This window comes from Nannospalax galili, unplaced genomic scaffold, assembly GCF_000622305.1.
Source record: "Nannospalax galili isolate Female #2095 unplaced genomic scaffold, S.galili_v1.0 scaffold996, whole genome shotgun sequence".
Classification (NCBI taxonomy): Eukaryota; Metazoa; Chordata; class Mammalia; order Rodentia; family Spalacidae; genus Nannospalax; species Nannospalax galili.
The window spans coordinates 501,953-518,051 of NW_008339436.1; the positions used below are offsets into that span (position 1 = coordinate 501,953).

A 16,099-nucleotide genomic window follows, 5' to 3' on the forward strand; every position below is an offset into this window, starting at 1 on the left:
TGTAGGCATTGCACAACGCAGGTGCACTTACCCACATGCAGGCATAACACTCACACATAAAAATAATAAATACTAAAAATAAATAAATAAAATTTAAAAATTAAATAAACAAATAGAATGCTGCTCAACACCCTGCAGTGCCCAGGACTGTCCCTCTTCCACAATAGAGAATTTCAAGGTAAAGTCACCTGGTTGAAGATCCTGGAAAAATTAGTTTAGGTTATTAAAAGAATTTTAGGCATTCCTTTACCCTTCACATACATACTATTTGTCTTAGTTTTGTTTTTGTTACTGTGATGAAATAGCCTAACAAAAGCAATTTAGGAGAGACAGGGTTTGTTTTAGTTCACAGTTCCAGCTTACTGGCCATCACTGCAGTTCATAGCTTGCGTTCTTGTATTCAGTGCCCTTTCTCCACATTTTTTCTTTTTTTTTTTTTCTTTTTTTTTTTTTTTTTTTTTTTTTTTTTTGGTCTTTTTGAGACAGGGTCTCCCTGCAGCCCCATCTGTCCTGGAACTCACTATGTAGACCAGGCTGGCCTCTAACTCACAAAGATCAGCCTGCCTCTGCCTCCCAAGTGCTGGGATTAAAGGCGTGCACCACCACGCCCAGCCTTTCTCCACTTTTACACTGTTCAGAAGTCTCTGTCTAGGGAATAATGCCACCTGCAGGGGGAAAGTCTTCCCACCTTGATTAATGTTACCAGGATAATCTCCCACAGACATGCCCTCCAGCCAACCTGATCTGGACAATCCCTCACTGAGACTGACTCTTTTTTCCTAGGTGATTCTAGGTTGTATCAAATTGACAGTTACAACTAACCCTCACATTCCCTTTAGGAAGGCTCAGAAAACAATTCCATCAATGAAAGGGAGAGGCTTAGGGGGCCATCTGACCAACCTGCCTTGCATGCCAGGTGTATTACTGGGATGGTATATCTGGATGTCTTGCTCCTGTACATGGCTTTTCACACCAGGACTGCGCATGCTCATTAGACTCTGTTAGGGTTCGAGAATCAAGACTAATTCCCACAGATACCCAAAAAGATTATACAAAAAAGTTTATTTAAGAATTTAAAGTAAAAAAGGACAACAACCAAATAGCAGCTAGCTGGGCACAGACTTCACGAGCCAAAGATGGAGTCTGGTCCCGAACAATAGCAGGCAGGAGCTTTTATTGGGGCACTCCACAGAAACCCGCACGCCAAGCATTTTTAAAAATAATTGGATGTCCCCATATCCTGTGTACGGGGAAAGTCTTGATTGGTAGGGGCTGTCTTCAGGGCATTGGAATGTGCTGACTAATATCTTTTAGAGTCAGAAGTTTTTGTTCATACCTTATAAGGCTTTTATATGTACAATATGCCTGAGCTTGTCTGGGCTTGTCTAAAGAAGCTAGCCAAAATGGAGTCAGAGCATTCTGGCTCTTTAACTCCATGTGTCAGGCAAAGCCTACCTTTATGAGGCTTATAGTCCCATGTTGAGTACAGAGACATTGAAGATCCATGAGCTAGTTAAGCTGAGAAGACCTAGAAGCAATTGCTGCCTGTAAGAGCCAAGTGGATATTTCTCTAATGAGGGGCACTACATAGGTTCAAGCAGGAAAGTGACTACAGGGAACACCTCAAGGGAGTAAGCCTGTATATTGGAGGAATTCTTGGGGGACAGGATACAGCCTGAGGAGTAGGGTCTACATGGCCATTATGTGGGCATCAACTAAGAAGCTGACAACTTGAAGAGAGCTAAACACTAAACACTGTCTGAAGAAGCAAGGCAAGGGCCCCAGCACACCCAGTGCATGCAGGCAGGCAGAAGAGGTGAACCCTGAAGTACTGAGTTGGAACCAACAGGGAAGGCTGTCTGCCTTCTGGGGTCACACACAGTGTATACATGATACATATTGCTTTCATTGTTTCAGTGTTTTTGAGCCAGGATCTCTCTATTTAAGTCTATTCTGGCCTCAAACTCAGTGATCCCCTTGCCTTAACCTCCTTAGTACTGAGATTATAGGCATGAGCCAATGTGCCCAGCACACTTCTTTTAATTGAATTTTTGCGATTTTAATACAATATAGTTTGTTTTATATTTTATAAATGTGGTTTTATATCTTATATTTAGATCCCCTCCCCTGTCAGCACTTCCCCTCTTGCCCCCCACCCAATTTAATGTACTCATATATGTAATACAACCTATAGAGTCTGATTTATGTCCCTAAATGTTCTTCAGTGTGGGTACATCCACTGGGCCCACCAAGAGTCCCATCCCTGTACAACACTCCCCCCGCCTTCCCCCCAGCATCCATCAGTTTCCACAATTCCTTAGGTTGGGTTGGGATTTCTTACCTACTTTTCCATGTCTGTCCTGGGATTTTGTCTGGTTTGAGCTTGCATAGGACTATCACTATTGCTGTGAATTCACATGTATAAGTGACTACCTATGTGGAAGACTGTTTCCTTGTTGTCATCCACCCCCTCTGGCTCTTATATTCTTTCTGCCTCCTCTTCCGCAATGACCCCTGAGCCTTGGGAGGCAGAGGCTTGAAGTAGGTGTCCTGTTCAAGGGTAAGCAATCTGCAGCTTCTTGTTCTCTGCATTTGGCCAGTTGTAGGTTTGACTAGTTCTGGAACTCTGTAATAGTCTCCATCTGTTGCAAAAAGACACTTCTTTGATGAGGGGTGAAAGGTATACTTGTTCCAGCTAGTCAGGTGCTCTTGGGCAGCTCCAGTGGGACAGAACCAAGGCCCAAGGAGCCCCCCAGCACACTTTTTTTTAATGTAATTTTTATTTAATTTTTTTTATGTGTGTATTTTACCTACATGTATATTAGTGTATCTGTGTATGCAATGACCACAGAGGCCAGAAGTGGGCTTCAGATCTCCTGGAATTGGAGTTACAAATGTTTTTAGCCTCCGTGTGGGTGCTGGGAACTGAACTCCTAGTCTTCTGGAAAGCAGCCAGTTGTCTTAACTGCTGAGCCATCTCTCCAGCCCCCAACCCCCTCACTTTAAAAAAAATAAATAACTAAATACTTTAGTTATTATTTTAGTGTATGAGTATTGCCTGCATGTGTATAAGTGCACCCATGTTGTGCAGTACCCACGGAGGTCAGAAGAAGGTGTTAGATTCCCCTGGAACTGGAATTACGGACAGTTAGCCACCATGTGGGTGCTAGGAATCAAACCTGGGTTTTCTGTAAGAGCAGCTGGTGTTAAGCTGAGCTATCTCTCCAGCCCCAGTCCCCTCACTTAAAAAAAAAAAAAAAATTATAGGGGTTGGAGAGATGGCTCAGCGGTTAATAACACTGGTTGTTCTTGCAGAAGACCCGGGTTTGAATCCCTACTAATCCAGGGTTTGCACCTACATGGCAGCTAACAACTGTCCATAACTCCAGTCCTAGGGATCCGACAGCCTCTTCTGACCTCCGAGGGCATTGCACAACATGGGTGCACTAACCTACATGCAGGCAATACACACATATACATAAAATAAAAATAATAATTTCTTTTAAGTTTAAAAAATTGTATATGATTTATCTTTCATGCTGAAAGAACAGATTTTGACTTTCAACCACCTATTCTGTATTGTTCCTGGGCCTGTGTGCAGGATTGGGCAAGAAGCTTGTGGCAGCATTTCTAAAACACAGTGATACTGATGGTGAGAGTTTGCCAGAAGCTGCCATTCCATGAGAGAAGGCTGCATATGATGAACAGATTCTGTTTTTCAGCCACATGTTCCTTATTGCTCAATATAGGCCTCATGCAGTATGGGACAAGACTCATGTAATAACAGTTCTAAAATGGAGTGAGACAGATGGCTAATAAGGTGACAGTCTTCTGTTCCATGAGAGAAATTGGTTCACATTATTTTTAATGTTTTTTATGGAAAAAAAATGATAAGGTCAGAGGAGATGACTTAGGAGGTAAAGGCATTAGGTATATGAGCCTGATGACCATAATTCAATTCCAGCAAAGCAGGATTCAGGGTTGGAGAGATAGCTCAGCGGTTAAGAGCACTGACTGCTCTTGCAGAGGACCCGGGTTTTATTCCCAGCACCCACATGGCAGCTACAAACCGTCCTTAACTCCAGTTCCAGGGGAATCTGAAGCTCTCTTCTGACTTCCACAGCATTGCACAACACGGATGCACTCACATACATGCAGGCAATACACTCATACACATAAAATAAAAAAATGAATAAAATATTTTAAAAAAGAAAACAAAAAGCAGGATGCATGGCAAGCCATTTTCAGATCTCCCTCCCTGCTGCACCTCTCTGCCTGCTTATTCTTTAAAAATGCAGGATGCAGTGGTCCTCATCTGTAATTCCAGCAGCTCCTAAGACAAGATAGATTGTGGAGACAGGACAGCCTGCTGAAAGCTGGCATCCCAGCTATCCTGGGGCAGGTAGGCAGCACAGAAACAGAAACAAGGTGGAAATGAGAGCTGACTCACAGAGTTTTCCTCTGACCTCCATACATGTATCACCACTCACAAAAACTTGCATATGTACACATACACAGACACACCACACACACATTATAAAAATGGCAAAATATAGCTAGATATCTCATGCTTGTAATCTCTTCATTTGGTAAATAGAGTTTGGAAGATCAGAAGTTCAAGGCCAGCCTGGGCAACATAAGACTGTCAAGAAAATGGGAGGCAGGGATTGCATGGCTCATAGTGCAGAGTAGAATTAAGACCTGCACATGTCATTTTATTATTATTATTATTATCATTATTATTATTACTATTATTATTTTATGTGTATGAGTGTATTGTCTGCATGTGTGTAAGTGTCATGCAGTGCCAGAAGAGGGCATCAAATTCTCTTGGAACTGGAGTTAAGGACAGTTGTTAGCTGCCATGTGGGTGCTGGGAATTGAACCCGAGTCATCTACAAGAACAGCCAGTGCTAATCTTAACCTCTGAGCCATCTCTCCAGTCCATATGTCCTTCTTTTTAAAACTTAAAATTTCAGTTAATTTTAGATAAAGGTTTCAAGGACTATGGGGTAGGTCAATGATAGAGCACCTACTTAGTATGTGTGAGGCATGGGTTACATCCCCCAACATAGGCTGGGCATGGTGATACACTCCTTTAATCCCAGTGCTCAAGAAGCAGAGTTGGGTTGGTCTCTGTAAGTTTGAGGCCAGCCCAGTCTCTGTAGGGAGCACCACACCATCCAGGGCTACAATTGTAGAAAGGAAGGAAGGGAGGGAATGTTGGTCACAATACTGAACTAAACTAAAAACCTTGATCAAAAAATTTTTTTTAAATTTATTTTGTGAGTGGATGTAATTGCACAGAGTGCATGTGGAGGACAGAGCACAACTTAGGGGACTCAGTCTCTTCCTACCATGTGGGTCCTAGGGATGAAATTCAAGTTTTCAGGCCTGGTAGCAAGCGTCTTTACCCACTGTGTCTTCTCACTGGACCCCTTGATCAGACTTCACAGTTTCCACCAGGGTCCTCCTTGTGCTCTAGGGCAGTGCTTCTCTATTGTTGGGTTTGTAATGAAGTTCAGTTTCTCTTGGTCTTTCATGACTTGATGCTGCTTTTGATGAGTGCTGATCAGTTACCTCGTCAGCCATCTCTCATTTTGGACTTTTGATATTTTCTCAGGAGTAAACCAGAGTTGCACTGTTTTTCTTTTCTTTTTGAAACAAAGTCCCACTGGGACAGCTGACCCAAACTCAGGATCCTCCTGCTTCAGCCTGTGGCTGGACCCTGTGCCACACTCCAGGGTCCTAATGGTATGCCTTACTACCTGAGTTGGCAGTGATGGTTTGGTTGAAGTCAGACCATTAGTACTACATTTTTCGTGTTTGAGCCAGTATGAAGAGATGCACTCAAGGCTACCTGGTTGGAGCTCTGTGTGGCTCTTGTCAACAGAGGCAACTGGTGCCCAGGCATTTGAACTCAAAGTGAAACATACAGTATCCTCGAGACCTTTCCAGCTTCTGGCAGTGGGGAGGGGATACACTAAGCAAGGCACTGAATACTGAAATAGTGCCACTGGTTTAGGGTGCAGCAGCTGTTGGAGGGGGCATTAGATGTTTCATAGTTCTTCAGTATCCCCCCTCATTTCCTTTTCCCTTTGGAGAAATTGCAGTGTTTTAAAGCCTTGTCACCGATGTAGAATGTAAACAGCTGAGGCTCTTCCTTAAGAGTACCCTTTAAGTCTGTTGTGCACTTTCAGGATCCAAATTTTCCATGAACAGAGCAAAAATGGTATTACCAAAAGACTTAGATAAGCTCTGTGAGTTGGGATTATTTTAGCAAGGAAAGATGTGAACTGGAAGGTAAGAAAAGATGAATGATACTCTGTTTCTGATTTTCAAAATATTCATCCATGGAGCCTCTTGTAGGACGAGCAGATGGCTCAGCAAGTAAAGGTACTTGGGGCCTGGAACGCATACAGTGGAAAGAGAGAACCAACTCCTGCAAACAGTTCTCTGACTTTCACATGTGCGCTATGGCACACAAGCTGCTGCAGACCCCCCCGTCCCCCGCCCCAGTCCATCCAAGGGAACAAGGAAACCTGGATCTATGTGCTTCCTTCAGCAACATATATAAAGTTAGAATGAAATAGAGAGAGTTTTTTGTTGTTTTTTTTCATTATGTCTGTGTATGTGTGGGTATGTGCACATGAATGCAGGTGCCCACGGAGGCCTGAGGCATTGGATTTTCTTAGGAACTAGAGTTACAGACAGTCGTGAACCATCTGACATGGTTTATGAGACTGTTCTCTGGAGGAGCAAGTGTTCTTAACCACTGAACCATCTCTCCAGTCCTGTATTTTTTTCATTAGAGAGTAAAGACCTTTTAAATTGGGCAGGCAGGGGATGGGGGGGGGCATCCACATTTTGTCAAGAATTTTCTAACCATAGGACAAATTGAGAAGATTACATGATCTTTATAAGAAACATTGAGGCAGATATCTGAAAATTTGAAGTTTGACACTTCCTAAGGAAATTCACATGGTAAAAGATCTACAAACTTGCACCCACACACACCTCATGTTGTAAAGTATTTTTTTTTTTTGGTCTTTTTGAGACAGGGTCTCTCTGTAGCCCCAGATGGCCTGGAACTCTCTGTGTAGACCAGGCTGGCCTCAAACTCACAGAGATTCTCCTGCCTCTGCCTCCCAAGTGCTGGGATTAAAGGCATGCGCCACACGACACCTGGCAAGTTTGTTCTTTTTTTTTTTTGGTCTTTTTTGAGACAGTGTTCTTTTTTAAAAATATATTTTAGAGACTGGGCATGGGGTGCATGTCTTTAGTCCCACCAGCACTCAAGAGGCAGACGCAGGTGAATCTCCATGAGATCAAGGTCAGCCTGTTGTACATAGTGAGTTCCAGGCCAGCTAGGGCTACAGGGAGACATTATCTCCAAAAAAAAAAGTGTGTGTGTATGTGTGTGTGTGTGTGTGTGTGTGTCTGTACATATGTATTTTAGGGCTCATTGATAGAACAGCTGGCATGTATAAAACCCTAAGTTTAATTCACAGTATTTCTTTTTTTTTTTTTTTTTTTTTTTTTTTTTTACAGGGTCTCCCTGTAGCCCCAGCTGGTCTTAAATGCACTATGTAGACCAGGCTAGCCTTGAACTCACAGAGATCTGCCTGCCTCTGCCTCCTAAGTGCTGGGACTAAAGGTGTATATCACATACCTGGCCAATTCACAGTATATTTTAAACCCTGTTTTAGTATAAGCTAAACATTATAGATAACATAGTAAAGGATAAGGATACCGTGCACCTGCCATCCAAGTGGAGAAGTAGCAGTGGGTCCTTAGAGCAGGAGGAGGCCGAGAGCTGCTGCTATATCGCCTGCCTCCATGTTGGGGTCATTGCTGGCTTGTGTACAGTGAATAGGACTGAGGACAAAGCCTGATTCTCATCCTACTCCTAGGACAGTTAAGAATGTCCACTATTCAGAGCACCTTGCCTTTGGTGTAGGGGTTGATTCCATGGGTCCCACACCATTAGTAGTATTGACTTGAGCAAATATGTATTCACCCAGAGAGGGCACCTTTGACAGACAGACCCAAGAAATGATCCCACCCAAGTCTAGCTAAGTGAACCAGTGAGTTTAATAAGGATTACTTACAGGAGCATGGGTGAGCTACAGGAGCATGAGCAACTTTTGAGTGGATATTCAACCAAAGAATTGACTCTTCCTTCTCCCCATAGCCTTGGCCCACCCCATTGGCTAGCTCATATACTTCCCCTCTACAAGGGACTGTTATTTTATAGGTCTTGTGAAGGCCTCATGTGAATAATCACAGGTGCTGTGATTTCAGGTTGGCAGTGGCTATACCATGCCCCAAGGACGCATTCCATAACATCTGGAAGCAGCAGCATGCACCTGATTAGGTAACACTGGGTCCCAAAGAAGTCATTTTAGGACAGAATTTGTGAGCTGGGTATGGTGGCAAACATCTGTAACACTCAGGAAACTGATGCAGGAAGATCTCAAGTTCAAGGCTTCTTCTGGCTACTTAAGTTCTAGGTCAGCCTGAAATAGTGAATCTCTGCCTAAAAATAACAATTTTTAAAGGCTGAGAATATAACTCAGCGGTAGAGCAATTGCCTAGCATACAAAAGGCCATGGGTTTAGTTCCCAGAACTGTAAGAGAAAGGTAGGGGGAAAATGGGTAAGAATATTTGAAGGCAGATTTTCCTATCTAGGTACTAACTAAGCCTGACACTGCTTAGCTTCTGAGATCAGAAGAGAGACAGGTTCAGTGTGATGTGGCCTAAGACTGAAAAGTAAATTCTGAGAAAAGAGTTTTACAATGGCAGGGGCTAGGATGATCTGATGATAAGATATCTTGCTTTCATGGTATTGTTTGGTTTTCTTTTTCTAATACATCTGTCAACATTTGTACCTGGTGTTCAGCCAAAACCAATAATGGCTGAAATAAATTTTGTCCAGGTCACCTAGATTAAAGCAGTGAAGCAAAGGGTGAGTAGTAGATTTTCTCTGCCTATTTCCTGTGGTGACTGCTTCCTCCTTATATCCATAATTAGAGTTGTTTTTTTTGCACAAACCTTTGGGCTTTTGGGTTCTGTCTACAGCCCTGCTTGTTTCTCTTCACAGCACACTACATAGGGGAGTTGGTAGCCATTCCCCCCATGTTCAAAACAAGACTTTCAGCAAGAAATGGGTGTTTCTCTTGTGGTTGCTTCACCTCTGTCCCATTAGGTGGGTGTCAGCTTACCTGGGCACCCCAGTGCAGGATACAGCTCAGCAGTAGCTACTTCTATGTTACTTGGTTTACTTTCCAAACACCTCTGTGGCTTGTCTGACTTTATATGTCTTGTCTCCACAGGTTGCTTTCAGTACCAAAATCTATCACCCCAATATCAACAGCAATGGCAGCATCTGCCTGGACATCCTGCGGTCACAGTGGTCTCCAGCACTGACTGTGTCCAAAGGTAGAGACACTGACACATGCTCAGCATGCCCTGTCCCATGAGTTTTTACCCCCTTGCTGACTGGTGGACATGAAGGCTCAAGAAGAACAGGCAGCTTACCCAGATTGCACCGCCTAGCCTTGTGCCCACCTGATGTCTCCACTGCACAGAGACATCGCTACACTGCATGGAGACAGCTCCACACTGCACCGAGACATCTCCACACTGCACAGAGACATCGCTACACTGCATGGAGACAGCTCCACACTGCACCAAGACATCGCCACACTGCATGGAGACAGCTCCACACTGTACCAAGACATCTCCACACTGCATGGAGACATCTCCACACTTCACAGAGACAGCTCCACACTGCACGGAGACAGCGCCACACTGCACGGAGACAGCTCCACACTTCACAGAGACAGCTCCACACTGCACGGAGACAGCGCCACACTGCACGGAGACAGCTCCACACTTGCAGGGAGACAGCGCCACACTGCAGGGAGACAGCTCCACACTGCACAGAGACAGCTCCACACTTCACGGAGACAGCTCCACACTTCACAGAGACAGCTCCACACTGCACAGAGACAGCTTCACACTGCACGGAGACAGCTCCACACTGCATGGAGTTAGCATTGTGAAGCACAGCACTTATGCCCTAGTGGTTCTCAGTAGTCAGTTGCTGTGTGGTGCTTAACATTGCTGAATGGGTACAAGAAGAAAATGTTGATTCTCCTTACTTTTTTTTTGGTCTTTTGAGACAGGGTTTCCCTGTAGCCCCAGCTGGCCTGGAACTCACTATGTAGACCAGGCTGGTCTTGAACTCACAGAGATCTGCCTGCCTCTGCCTCCAAGTGCTGGAACTAAAGGCGTGCACCACCATGCCCGGCTTTCTCACTTTTTTTTTTTTTTTCAGAGCTGAGGACCAAACCCAGGGCCCTGTACTTGCTAGGCAAGCGCTCTACCACTGAGCTAAATCCCCAACCCCGTCTCCTTACATTTTTAACTTAAAAGTCAGGAGGTAAATATTTTGGATTTTTTTTTTTTTTTTGGTGTTTTTCGTTTTGTTAACTTTTGTTCTTTTTTTGGAGATAGGGTCTCACTCTGTAGCCCCCACCGGCCTAGAACTCACTATGCAGACCAGACTAGTCTCAAACTTGAAGAGATCCACCTGCTTACAAGTCCTGGAATCAAAGGCATGTGCCACCACACCCGGCCCCAGAAGGCAAATATTATGCTACTTTTTCCCTTCTTTCATGCATTCGTCTAACAAGGACTAACACAGACAGAATCATTTCTGAAGAGAGAGAGATACAGGGTGTGACCTCATGAGCCTTACAGTCTAGAGAATCACAAAATAAGTGATATTGAGCACATGTCTGTATATGAGACAGAAGAATCTAGTCTAGCAGGCTGTTGGTGGCACACCTGTAATCACAGCACTCTGGAGACTGAGGCAGAGGAGCAAGAGTTCAGGTTCAGCCTGGGCTATAGAGAGAGATCCTGTCTCCTAGAAAAAAAATCAAGTCTAAACCAAGCTGTAGAACTATAGGTATTCCTTCTGAACTGAGATGGGCTCTGTGTGTGTGTGTGTGTGTGTGTGTGTGTGTGTGTGTACACAATATAGTGACATGGGAGGGTGGGGTGACGAAAAAAAGAGCCCCTTCCCCCAAATAGCCAGTAAGCGGAGCATAAGCAATGCAAGTGGCAGAGCTTTGAGCATTGGGATAGGCCATAAACCACCTAGGGCAGCTAGCCGGACTAGACTTTGGAAGGCTAGAAAAAGCCTGCCGCAGTGGATGTTAAATCCAGAACTATAGAGCCACTGCCTATATTATATAGCCACACATTCAGGAAAAGCCCAATGTTCTAACAAAAGTAGCTCCTCTGAGTTGTACCTCAAGTGGGCAGCCTATCCCACTGCCCAGAAAAGTTAGGGGTAGCCATCAGTCTGCTAGCCCCAGGACTTGTGCAGCCTTAGATAAGGGGTCAGAAAAAGAAGAGGAAAGTAGAGTGGCAGCAAGGGGCACTCAAGTGGGAAGAAAGGACAGGCAGCCTTGAGTGATCTGAAGGGAAGTCCACAGCTCTCAAATGACAGCCTCAGAACATTACAAGAGTTGAGTGTCTTAACTAAAGGGGACCCGCCCCTCCCATGGGTACCTTTGCCTGTAAGAAACTGTTATCAGGACTTAGGACTCGCTGAAGTCAGTTTCTTTGGAGTCATGATAGATCTAGGGCACAAATGACAGTTCCTTATGGTTCCTTCTGCTCCTCAGCCATCTCTGGTGAATGACTCCCTTTGTATAGGACTGCTGAAAGCCACACTGACCCCAACACAAGCACAGGAGCAGGAAGGTGCATTGGCTTTGTGGTCCTAGTTCAGATCTCACTCTAACTTGACTATTCTGAATTCCTGTTTTCATCCCAGTAAACAGGGACTCCTGGGACCAGACCACAGGGGCTACAGTGGAGTAAGAGTAAAGGCCACAACTACACAGAGGAGGGAGGCAGTGTCCCAGAGTTGTGCTGGGACAACTCTGGTAAAGTGACGAAGCACATATAGCTTGAACAGAATCAGATTGGAGTATTAAGGGAAACATACAGAAAGTATAGTTCAGGAGGTTTGAGCGAGGGGTAACCCACGACCTCATGGCCGCAGCTGACTGACCCTTTCTTTTCTTCCCAGTTCTCTTGTCCATCTGCTCTCTGCTCTGCGACCCCAACCCTGATGACCCATTGGTGCCCGAAATAGCCCACACCTACAAGGCCGACAGAGAGAAGTACGCGTCCTCTTTGGGTTGGCTTTGCGTGCAGCTGCCCAGGTTCTTACAGACATCTTCCTGCCCAAGCAGAGCCCATGTATGCAGTGGGTGTGCCTTCGGCTTAGCCTCCTGACTCTCCCTAACACGTCTTTTGATTCTGAGGAGGGAGCACATATAAAAGCACTTTGCCCTGTTGGATAGTTCACCAGCTACCACTGCTGAATCCTAAAATACTATTACCAAGCCCTGTCCTAAGGCCAGCCAACATGTTGGTCAGCCAACATGGACTCAGAAGAATATGACAACAAGAAAAATCTGGATTAAATTAGATAAGAGGGTTATCTGCTTGGACACACCCTGAATGAGGCTGAAGTCAGTCAAGGTGGGCAACAATTTGTTGGTTGAGATAGAAGTCAGCAGTGTGTTGCTGTTTCAGCAACAGACCTAACCCTCACTGCCAATTATTTAAACATCTACTTCCAGACCTAGAATTATAGAACTCCTTCCCTTGGCCAGACATAACCCTGTACCCAAGCATGGCTGGTGGAACAAATGCGGGAGCTCCAGCATGTGGCAGTCCTGAATGTTGATGGCACAGGGAACAGAGGTCAGGTGAGCAGGAGTCAGGCAGCAGAAACAGCAGCAGACCTTTGTGTGGCACTGAGTTTTTTTGGAGAGACAGTGTCTCTGGCCCTGGCTGGCCTGGAACTCACTGTGTAGACCAGGCTGGCGTTGAACGCTCAGAGATCCGTCTGCCTCTGACCCCCGAGTGCTGGGATTAAAGGCATGAGTCACCAAGCCCAGCTAAGTTGTATTTAATTTTGACATTTATTACAAAATTTTTACAGAATCTCTTAAATACTGGCTTTTTAAGAGTTTCTTCACTGAGCCTTCAGTTCATTATTTCTGCCTGAAGAGATTAGAATAGAATGCAGTTTTCCCAACTTACATTTTTCTTGAGGCCTTTATAGCGCTCATTTCCCTTATTGAAATTTCCTAGTAGCAGTCGAAATGAGGTTTTTGGTTTGGTTTTGTGTTTTTTTGGTCTTTTTTGAGACAGGGTCTCCCTGTAGCCCCAGCTGTCCTGGAACTCACTATGTAGACCAGTGTGGTCTTGAACTCACAGAGATCCGCCTGCCTCTGCGCTCCCCCCTCCCCCCCAGTGCTGGGATTAAAGGCATGCGCCACCACACCCGGCCAAAATGGGTTTTAATGGATTGGATGGATGTTAAGGGTCTCCCAGGTGCTGAGATTAATGACATGCACCACCATGCCCAGCTAAGTTGTATTTACTTTAACATTTATTATGAACTTTATTTCAGAGTCTCCTCTAATTTTCTAACTTACTGTCCTATGACAGCAGATCTCATTACAATAACAAGGGTAAATGAAATACCTACTGAGCCTTCACTGGGTACCAGGCCTGGTTCATGAACTTTACACAGACTCATCCTCCTCACTACAGCTGCATAAAGCAGATGGTGTTTCATGGCAAATAGTCAAGGGGGGCTAGGACACAGAGGTGACTGAACAGTAGAGGGTGGCACAGATTTATATAGTATACCCAGGTTCTGGGGTTTGTGTACCAGACACCCTGGAACTATTCCAGGCTGAGCTTAAGAGAATCTTCCTATCTTGCATTCTTATGAAGGGCAGGAGAAAGGATAAAGGTTTGCATTATTATATGTTCCTCCACAGATAGTTATGAAGGACCAACAGGATTCACCAACCTAATGGGCTACACCCATGACTGAAATGTTCCTTCCAAACAAAGTCTGTTTCACTCATCCATCAGTCCTAGATACTTTAAAGCAACAGCAAGTCCCCACTACAGTCATGTGCTCTGCTCCACTTTGAAGAGATGTAACCATTTCAAGTGAGGGTGTTGCTCCATCTGTTTTTTTCTTCCAGGTACAACAGACTAGCAAGAGAGTGGACACAGAAATATGCTATGTAAGTGCCTCGAAGGTACCATGGGATACATTGTCCAAGAGAAGCTTGCCAAGCAGAGAGGTCTTCCTGTGAAGCCCTGAGCTATTGGTTGAGGCACTCACAGAACATCCTCTGTTATTCACATGCGCGCTGCCATTCATTCTCCCTGGCTGCAGCGTGTTGGTGCCTCTCTCCATAATTGTGGCTTGACATATCGCACCTTGATGCCAAATGAACAACCAGCGTCTTGATCTGCAGCCTTCCTGGTTACACTAGGGTCGGTCTATCTGCCCCACCGCATCTGCTTGTCTCTGGGAAACCAAGCCATGCATGCTTCCCCTACTTGTCCTCAAGCAGTGCCACCACTCACTGTGGCACCACAGGGGCCCAGCCTGGCCCCAAACCACATGCCCTTTGCCTTTAGAACACAGTGCTGTCCTGAGGACCCAGGGCAGAGGGCTTTCTTCATATCTTGTCTGCCACAGAATGATATCCTGAGGCATGTTGAGCACATTCTGGAGGCTCCTGGAAATTGGGACAGCATCACTGTAAAGTGCTTCTGCTGTCTTCCACTGTCTTCCTTAGCAGTGCTACATGCTGCATTTCTCTCCTCACATCAGACACAGCAAGTGGAAAATGTCAGGATGTAAACATCTAACACCCATGAAAGAGGACTACCTTCTAGAAGCAAGAGGAGAACTATCAAACACGGAGAGATTTTGGGTTATCCTTTTCTATGTGATGAGGGTTTTTCCCACCTCCTCCCACTGGGAACTTACATGAAGTTCAAGCATAAGCCATTCACAGACTGGAACATAAAGAGGGAGACAAACTCTAAATGCAACTAAAAAGTTCCCTCATAACTCTTAATAGTAATTGACATTTAAGTCTTTTTTTCAGAAAGATTTTTTTTTTGGTCCTTTTGAGACAGGGTTTTATGGGATGCGCGGGGATCTTGGAGCGCCAGCTGCTGGGCTTGTGCGCCGCTGGGGTGCGGCCGCGTTGCTGTTCGGGTCCCTCCTGTGCAGGTTCCTGTCTCTATGTGTTGCTGAGGCTCTCCGCGACTACTGGATGCTGGTGACTCTATGGGTCGCTGTGCTTCCAGGCGAGTTCTGTTCCAAGCTACCGGGCAGTCCCTCTATGTTTCGCGATCCGTTGGCCACCGGTCACGAGGGGAGGTGCGGGAACAGTGAAAGCAGAATCTCCAGGAGTCGTTTACGAAGGGACAGCCCCCTCCAGAGAGACTGAATCGCCGTTGGCCACCGGTCACGAGGGGAGGTGCGGGAACAGTGAAAGCAGGATCTCCAGGAGTCGTTTACGAAGGGACAGCCCCCTCCAGAGAGACTGAATCGTAGGCAGTAAGACACAGAACTCAGCTCAGTCAGACTCAATGGTACAGCTCCTTTATTCAGTGACTCAGCTTGGCTCCAGGTCTTAGTGATTCAGCTCTGATTAATTAGGGGAAACCAGGACATTTATACTGTTGGGGCAGTGGCAAAAGCCTTAGTGGATAGGTGCTTTCAGGATGCCCCATTTACATGTGGTGGTGGGCTTCTGCCAGGCTGTCAGACAATGCCTGATTATCACACAGGAAAACCTGGCAGTTTCATGCTGAAGGACATGTGTCTGTGACAGGAGTCACTGCATAGAAACGCTGAGCCCCTTGGTCTATCCAGACATGGAGAGACTACTACCCAAAACAGCAGGAGTCCCCAACAGGGTTTCCCTGTAGCTCCAGCAGGCCTGGAACTCACTCTGTAGACCAGGCTGGCCTTGAACTCACAGAGATCTGGATGCCTCTGTCTCCTCAGTGCTGGATCAAAGGCATACACCACCATGCCCAGCCTTTTTTTTTTTTTTTTTTTTTGGTCTTTTTTGAAACAGTCTCCTGTAGCCCCAGTTGGCCTGGAACTCACTATGTAGACCAGGCTGGCCTCAAGGAGATCCGCCTGCCTCTGCCTCCCAAGTGCTGTGATTA

General features: G+C 45.5%; 1 protein-coding gene across 16 annotated transcripts in view; it reads left to right on the plus strand.

Moving 5' to 3' along the window:
- Positions 1 to 15,281, plus strand: part of Ube2d4 (ubiquitin conjugating enzyme E2 D4 (putative)) — a 26,747-nt gene extending 11,466 nt beyond the window's left edge. For 10 of the 16 annotated variants that reach the window (XM_029564022.1, XM_029564018.1, XM_029564024.1 and 7 more), the window contains 4 exons: positions 9,337 to 9,442; positions 12,114 to 12,249; positions 14,101 to 14,142; positions 14,742 to 15,281. In XM_029564022.1, the coding sequence (XP_029419882.1) occupies positions 9,337 to 9,442; positions 12,114 to 12,249; positions 14,101 to 14,142; positions 14,742 to 14,904 (447 nt within the window). In that variant the 3' untranslated portion in view covers positions 14,905 to 15,281. Of the gene's footprint in view, positions 1 to 9,336; positions 9,443 to 12,113; positions 12,250 to 14,100 lie in introns of all 16 variants that reach the window. The other 6 variants (XR_003849719.1, XM_029564029.1, XM_029564028.1 and 3 more) reach the window with 2 other exon arrangements.
- Positions 15,282 to 16,099: the final 818 nt, after the last annotated feature.